Source organism: Cricetulus griseus, chromosome 2, assembly GCF_003668045.3.
Source record: "Cricetulus griseus strain 17A/GY chromosome 2, alternate assembly CriGri-PICRH-1.0, whole genome shotgun sequence".
Classification (NCBI taxonomy): domain Eukaryota; kingdom Metazoa; phylum Chordata; class Mammalia; order Rodentia; family Cricetidae; genus Cricetulus; species Cricetulus griseus.
The window spans coordinates 245,494,935-245,503,734 of record NC_048595.1 but is presented as its reverse complement, the minus strand read 5'-3'; the positions used below and the strand labels follow the sequence as shown (position 1 = coordinate 245,503,734).

The window sequence follows — 8,800 nt, the reverse complement described above, 5'->3', positions numbered from 1 at the left end:
CCTGTAAAAGCTAGGAAACAAAAAGAGGGTCATTTGGGAATGGAAGAAATACCATAAGGGAAGTGAGATAGTAGAACCCAGATAATATGAAAGGTGAAAGGAGAACATTTAGGTTCAAATGAGAAGAGGGATAGGAAGGTAGGGCAGAGGAAGTAGGAGAGAAATAACTAACACTAAGGATATAGTTAGTTTGAGAAGGTCATGGAAACCTACTATTTGATAAGCTTCTTAAAACATATAGAATTATATATGTTACACACACACACACACACACACACACACACACACACACACACACACACACACACCCCTCAGGAGTATTGATCCCAGTATATGGTAACTCCATATATATGAGCAGTTTAAATGGAGTTACCATATACTGGAACCAGTACTCCTTTCAGAAGTCATAGATTGTCAAACCAAAACTCCAGGGCCCAGAGACTTGTAAAACAATAAAAGTGTCACCATTATTTGGTTGCCCTCTCAGATGGTAAGACTGTATTACTAAAGATGCCACCAAATATGGCCACAGGATATGGAGAAAACAAACTGGTACCAATGTGGAAGCTTCCTCCCTGCTGGCTAGTTTTCATAGTGCCAAAAACTGCTACTCATTCTGCTGGGGGAGGATAGTCATCACCAGTTTTTATCCATCTGTGAAATCCTGTGAGTGACAACAACTATGGACAACATAAGGTATGCTCATGGACGCAATAGTGGTATGAATGTTACAGGAGTAGTCAATTACTTTCTGATTGAATTTAAGGACTGCTCCATAAGGAAAAAACTGATGGATAGTACTGTAAATCTGACCAGGAACCCATGGCTGGAAAGTTCACCTATAGGGGAACCTTGTACTGCTGTTTTGCTATGTTGACATAGCATCAAACTGTCTTCTAAACCCTAACCTCTGTACTCATAGATTAAAATACCGCTCAGTCTCATCAGAGATGATTTGTACAAAGATAGAGGTTGATACAGAAAACCACAATTTGTCTAAGTACAAAGAACAAATGTCCAGGAAGTGCTCAGCCCCCAATGGGACATTTTTTTGTTTTGTTTTGTTTTTTGTTTTTTGTTTTTCGAGACAGGGTTTCTCTGTGTAGCTTTGGAGCCTATCCTGGCACTCATTCTATAGACCAGGCTGGCCTCAAACTCACAAAGATCCCCCTGCCTCTGCCTCCCGAGTGCTGGGATTAAAGGCACCTGCCACCAATGCCCGGCAAGCATGTAAAGAATTCCTTTTTTTTTTTCTCAAATGGGACATCTTGGTCACCCTTCAATCACCCCCAAACCCCAACTCAAGGCTCAGGGAAAATCATAGAAGAAGGGGCAGTAAGATTGTGAGATCCAGAGGCTGGAGAGGACTGCTCCAAATTGTATCTTCTGCACATTGCAGGGCTACTGTAGCCATGAACTCACAGCAGCTTTGGTTGTCCTCACAAGATCAAATTAGCAACATTCCAGCATGGACTAGGAGGGGCTTAGGAGCCCTTCTGTCTAGCTAAGGAGCTATTAACAGCTGATGGCTACTGGGGGAGGGAGAGTCAGTTTTCTTCAGCAGTATGACTCCATTTCAGTTGAGCACTATCCTGTAGATGGTTTCATACTCGTGCACATTTGAATAGCACTAGTTTTGGACTCCATGGGATATTTTAAAATACAGAGGAGGAGGAGGAAGAAAAGGTCATCGTTAAGTTAGAAGGTGGGTAGAGGGGCATCTGAAAGGAGTTTTTGAGAAGTGTCAGAGTAAATATGATCAAAAGGCATTATATACAGATATGAAATTATAAATGAATAGATAATGAAAATGCACAAATATAAAAAAGGTAAAAATAAAGGCATCAAAAATTAATATTTTTAAAAATCTTGGGCCTGATGTGGTGGCATGTGCCTTTGATCTTAGCACTTGGGAAGCAGAGGCAGAGCTCTATGAATTTAAAGCCAGGTTGGTCTACTATGAGTTTAAAGTCAGCCTGATTTACATAGAAAGTTCCAGATCAGACAATGAGACAATAAATAAAGAAACAAAGAAATAGATCTTGTTAACATGAATTCTTCCCATATTCAGTAAAATATTAGTATTTGATTTTTGAAGTGATTGAACCTGGCCATGCAATTTAAGTAATGTTACTATCATTACCTGCTCATACATGCTTTATGGTTTAGTGAATGCCAAAAATTTTAGAAAAATATAGGAGAAAACTAACCATCTCATTAAAAAACAAAACAACTCCATAATTTTTTCTAGCTTATCAAATTAATCAAGATTTCTCTTGATTATACAAGTAAGAGGAAAATGTTGTATCGGTACATTGAAACATAAAAATATGATTAAATCTTGCTTAACTGGAACGTTTTAAATGAACCACTTGGCTAAATTGAATTTTCAGGTTGAGCAGCAACCCCCTTCCTGTCCCAATATTTGTCATTAAATAACTTCCTGAAATTCTGAGCTGCCTTCAATTATTTTTGGAATTAAGACAGTATATATGTGAAATCAAATTAATTTATATATGTTATCCTCTGTCTGAGTTATAGGAAACTTAATATGAAAAAATTATAGAAAATGTCAGGTAGTCCTTGGATTTGGGGCTGCAATACACTCCTCTGGGCTTGGAGAGGCCCACACCACATAGGGAAGTGACACAGCCTGGTGGAGAAAGATATTATACCTGAACAGTTAGGATTTGTCAAGAGTTTAACTCCAACCAGATCTTGCTTTGTGCATGTGTGGGGAGGAACCCAGTTTGGAACAGGGACCTGGGTCCCACCTTCTTGGGTGACACCATAACAGGAAAGATTAAATTAATGTACTGAATTATAATGTGCCTGTGACGCTCTAGGGTTTTCTTGTGCAACTTCATGCACTAGCCAGTATTTAACTCTCCTCCTCCTCCTCCTTCTCCTCCTCCTCCTCCTCCTCCTCCTCCTCCTCCTCCTCCTTCTCCTCTCCTCCTCCTCCTTCTCCTCCTCCTCCTTCTCTTACTCCTCCTCTTCCTCTCCTCCTCCTCCTCCTTTTTCTTCTTCTTTGTTTTTTTTTGTTGTTGTTTTGGTTTAGTATCTTTTGTTTTTGTTTTTGTTTTTCGAGACAGGATCTGTCTATATTGCTTTGGAGCCTGTCCTGGAACTTTCTCTGTAGACAAGGCTGGCTTTGAACTCACAGAGTTTCTCCTGCCTCTGCCTCCCGAGTGCTGGGATTAAAGGCATGTGCTTCCAACGTCCAGCTACATAATTAATCCTTCACTGGGGGATTTAGGAAGCAAATACTGTGGTCAACATGTGTTTTTAGTAACACACCATGAGTGGGTCAGGTGGCAGAGCCACAGGTATGGGGAGAAGTTCTTGAAGGCTGACAAAAATGTCATGAGACTATAAATTCTCAAGGCCATACCTGAGTCCCTGACATGTACAGGGAAAGTGGCTTTAAAGAAAAAGCTCTACAGATTTAGGTTCTGACTTATGTAAGCTCTTTTATGCTTGTTCCACAATAAAAGAACTTTTGAAACCAATGAGACCATATAAACAGAAGTGGTGAACCAACTGAACAAAAGCCCATACAAGCCAACAGCTAGAAGGATTTTATATTCTCTGATGTTATCACTAAAGACACCAAAAGCTTTATAAACTTAGTAGTCAGGGTGAGAGACACGGAAATGAGCAACCCACAGGATTGATGCTCAAAGTGGGAAGTAAGTTGTGTTAGGACTGAATATTTGAGGTGATTCCTTATCAGTGTCTTTAAATTCAGTGGGTTCAGGGATTGGTTTTGCTTGTAAGTAAGGTACTTGGAATAGTATTTGCCCCACTGGGACCCCTATCACTGGAGAGTAACCAGCTAAATCAACTTGGCCTTCTGTCCTAGAGATTGTAAATAGAATGTACTAGAGACACTATTTATTTCCTCTCCCTCCAGTCCCTCCTCCCAACCTTCCTTCTTCAGCCACTCCATCCCCTCCTCCTTTTTTTTTCAGAGAAGGGCAGGTCTCCCATGTCTGTCTGCCAGCCATGGCATATCAAGTTGCAGTAAGACTAAGTATCTCCTCTCCTATTAAGGCTGGATGAGACAACCCAGTAGGAGAAGGGGCCCCAAATGCAGATAATAGAGTCAGAGACAGCCCCTGTTCCTGCTTTTAGGAATCTCACAAGAAGACCAAGCTACACAACTGTAACATATGTGCAGAGAGTCATTATTAATAATGGAGTCAGAAATTCTCCCATTTACCAATTTACCAGTTTACCATGTAAAGAGTTTCTTCTATTCTTAATGAAGTATTTTACTAATACTCTTCTACATAATGAGAGATAGTCAATGGACAAAGGACTTTTCCACTACCCTTATAGTACTCACACTCTGGTGGGAGCTAAACAAATAAATACATCCTGTATTTAAATGACTAGAAGCTACATGTCTTTTCAGTTTCAGATCTCTGGAAGAGGAATGTGTCTCATGACACCTGTCCAAGTAGAAGTCATTAGAAGCATTTTCCTATGGGAGCTGAGTCACAGACATTTAGAACCACAGATACAAATTAGGTACACTGTCAATACCAATAAGTAGAGCTTAAGTATTGTTTAAAATATCTTAAAAAGATGCTATTCTTTTCTGGCTGAAAGAAGAAAATGTTTATATAGACTAGACAGGCTCAGAAATAGAGCAAGTCAGCATATATTTCATACTAAAAATAAAAGGATCTCCTTTGAAGAATGACCACAATTCCATACTTCATGCTTTATAGATCTAGGAAAGAAAGATACCCACAAGTAAATGAAGCTGTGTTGCATTTTTTTGTTATTGAAATAGTGTGTGGGAAATGAATTGATATTGAAAACTGGACTTAAATCAAAATTAATCTCTAAATGTGAAGATGTCTTAATTATAACTGAATGAATTTATTTTGTTTCTATTTTCCTTCTTGTGTGTATGAAGGATTCATGTGGAGGTTTTTCTTAAGAGTACTTTCAATGAAAATAAAAACGCTTGAGTGATGAGAGATGTCAAGTTTATTTGTCAGAGTTTTGTTTCTCGAAGACTGTGTAAAATAACAGCACGTGTTTCTACTGATAAAATCTCTGAGTTGATGAAACTCAGGAGCCAGCTATTGTCAGAATTGAGTTCCTTAAAGAAAAACAGACAGGTAAAGGGAGAGAGAGGGAATAGGTGGACTATGCAGCATGCTAGGTAATGTTCCAAGAAACCCTGTCTAGCTGAGAGCTTTGTAAATAGACATAGTATAGAAGTGAGCATGCTGACACGTAGAAGTTTCCCACACAGGAGGAGATCCAAAAGCAAATGTTCTCCCGAGAGAACATGGGTGGATTGAGGAATAACAAGAGCTTCCTGTAGCTGGGCTGGAGTAAGAGGCAGAGGGATAAGGGTTGGTTCCATGAGACTTCGACAGGGCTACTTATGGGAGACCTTGGATTTTATATTTAGTGTGATGAAAAGTCATTGTGATTTTTAAAAGTTTTAAATATTTCTATGTGTACGTGCTTGAATATGTGTACCACGTTCATGAAGGAGCCCATGAGGGTCAGATAAGCTATTGGATCCTTTAGAACTGGAGTCATAGATGGTTCTGAGCTGTTCTGGGAGTGGGAGGTAGGAACCTAAGCAGATTCCCTGCAACAAGTTCTCTTCACTGCTGAGCCATCTCTCCAGCCCATCTTTTTAAAATATTGAAAGCTGAATAAAGAATAATGTAGGTGGCAATTTAGGAGGCTGTTGCAATAACCCATAGCAGCTAGTATTAAGCGATTAGATTTCTAATGCATTTTTGAATGTAGAAATCATAGAGGTTAGTGGTACTAGAGAAAAAGAAATAATGAGTCATGACTCCAAGATTGAGTGATGAAATGTTTTACTGAAGTAGGCAAGACTCCATGAGAAGCAATCTGTGAGGCATGTCAGGGAGGTGATTAACAGATTAAAAATTTAGGCATCTAAAAGGAAAAGTAAATACCCAATCCAGTACAAAACTCTCCGATGATGGCAGGGGATGTCAGCAGAGTGAACCTAGGACCTGATGCCATCAGACAGAATGAGATCATGTAAGAGTGAGCATGTAAGAGTGGGCAAAGGGTCTGGGAAGGGGCCGTCTGTGGGCGCCATGTCGGGCCACGAAGGTGGCAAAAAGAAGCCCCTGAAACAGCCCAAGAAGCAGGCCAAGGAGATCGACGAGGAGGATAAAGCTTTCAAGCAGAAACAAAAGGAGGAGCAGAAGAAACTCGAGGAGCTAAAAGCCAAGGCCGCGGGGAAGGGACCCCTGGCCGCAGGTGGAAATTAAGAAATCTGGCAAAAAGTAAGTTGTTCCTCTTATCTTCCATGATGGTGACCCTCCTCCATCCCTATTTAAACATCTGGATACCCTGCCATAACATCTTTGCCACCTACAGCTAGGATGAAGTGTTATCCTGGAGCCTGTTAAACATCTGGATTCCCTACTATAACATCTTTGCCACCTGCAGCTAGAATGAAGTGTTATCATGGAGCCTATTGTACATTGTAATAAACTTTTGTAAAAAAAATAAGCAAGTAAAATGAATAATACAAAAAAAAGAGTGGGCAAAGGGAGTTGAAGAGATGGCTCAGTGGTTCCAGGGAACCATGTTCAAATCCCAGCACTCACATGGCTGCTCACAACTTCCTGTAATTGCAGTTACGAGGAATTTGACACCCTCACGAAGACAGACATACCTGCAAGCAAAACACCAATGCGCATAAAATAAGCATAAATAAGTCATTTAAAAAAACTGGGCAAAGAAGACATAAAAGAGGAAAGCAGCCAGTAACTTGGGGGGAAAATTCAGGAGGATTTGGATGCCAAGTAAAAGGAACGTTTCAAGATTATACGAACTTTGTCAATATTGCTGAGAAATCAGTTAGGATGAGATCTGAGAAGCGACTTTTGACTTAAGCAGTAGGAGCATCTTCGACAGGAGCCATGTCAGTGGACTAGCAGCGATTCATGAGAAAATGAGAGAGAGAGAGAGAGAGAGAGAGAGAGAGAGAGAGAGAGAGAGGTAATGTTTAGAAAGAAAGATAAGCAGACTATCTGAAGGGGGATGTGAGGCCCAGGGTTTTTCCCCCATTCTTCATTTTAAAATTTTGGAAATGTTCTGAGTATTTAGTTGTGGTTGATGATGCAAAACTAATCCAGAACTCAGGAGAGAAGATCAAGAGTTCAAGGCCAGTCTGGCCAACATAGCAAGTGTGAAGTTAGCCTGGGGTACATAAGAACTCTTCTAAAACATCAGCAACAGCAGCAATAAATGAAAAGGAGAGATAATATTCTCCTACACATTGACAAATTATATAAGAGCCTTAGAAAATACGTTTCCGAATCTATGTAATATTGGAAGGTATTTCTCTCTATGACTTTGCATATTGTCAAGTAGAGATACAGATTCCTTTTATTTCCAACTAACTTTTCATGGATGTTGACATGATTGACAGTCTTAGAGGATGCACACATCTTCCTGTGGAACAAAGGGGAAGCCTAGACAGGGTCCCTCCTGTCCTGTACACCGCCTATGACCTGTGCAGGATTCATCTGTATATGACATGGAGGCAGGGAACTGCTGGTAAATATGCTGATAGCCTTTGCTGTGTTCTGAGAAGAATGTTCTTTCTTTTTGACCCAAGAGTCATGTGTCTTCTATCAACAACTGTGAAACTGCAGTACACTGCTACTATATTAATGTGCAAATATGGTAAGATCATAGGCCACTTTTACTTTGACACCATAGTCAATACTACATTTGTGCATACCCAAAGTGCATACATTCTATACAGTTTTTGATTTTCTAGCCACTTTTAGCAGCTATAGTACAAAAGGAAAATATATAGAATATCTGACTTAATTGTAAGTTGGGTTTGACTTATAGGTAGACTAGTGAAGGCAGGTCCTTGTGGACCTGAGAAACCACTGAAACAGCTTTGGTTGGTGTGTGATAGCAGAAGAATGGTTTTACAGTAAGGTGTTTAATACTGAAATGTCAAACATGTCGGCATAATGAATGATTGGTCTCCATATAGATGATAATATCACCAAAAATGAGGACCAGTGCAGCAGCAGGGAGGAGGTAGTAGGATAAACCTCCCTTGTGTTTGGGCAAAGTTGCAGATGGCTCCTATTGTCTGACAGAGTTGCTGCCTCCTCATCCACCATGTGCTGCAATAGAAATTAGGAAGTCACACTGGCCATAGGACCAGGTAGGCAATTTTCATTCTTTCTCCTCTCCTCCTGTTCTAATCCTCAATCTTATCCCTGGCTCTATAGCAAAACACCTACCGTGACCTAGCCTTCCTCTCTGCTCCCATTCCTAATCACTCAGATCTCTTACAGCCATCCTCAGCGACCAACCCCCACAGGCACTCCCTGAAAACCCTCTGAACACACTGGCCATGGAATAAGTTCGGCAATCTTCACTCTCCCTCCTCTCCTCCAATTCCAATCCCCCAGTCTCATTCTCACCTGCTGCAGCCTCCCCTGTAGTTGAGCTTTTCTTTTTGGGCTGCCAGTTCTCAAAGAATGATATAGAGAGTTAATCAATCATAAAAGCCGTGGCTTAGGCTTGTTTCTAACCAGCTCTTATAACTTAAATTAACCCATAGTTTTTAACCTATGTTCTCCCACATGTTCATTAACTCACCTCCATTATGCCCATTCTGATTATTCCTCATCTGGCTAGTGACTCTCCTTTCTTCTTCCCAGAGCTCTCTCTGACCAGAAGCCCTGCCTATACCTCCCGCATAGCTACTGGCCATTTAGCTTTTTATTAAACCAATCACAGTGAC

At 40.5% G+C, this 8,800-nt stretch overlaps 1 protein-coding gene across 1 annotated transcript; it reads left to right on the top strand.

Annotated features, from left to right (window-relative positions):
• The first annotated feature begins 6,048 nt into the window (after positions 1-6,048).
• On the top strand, positions 6,049-6,459 carry Tma7 (translation machinery associated 7 homolog). The gene has a single exon (XM_027402952.2). It carries the CDS (start codon positions 6,111-6,113, stop codon positions 6,285-6,287), a length of 177 nt encoding a protein of 58 aa, XP_027258753.1. The 5' UTR covers positions 6,049-6,110; the 3' UTR covers positions 6,288-6,459.
• Positions 6,460-8,800: the final 2,341 nt, after the last annotated feature.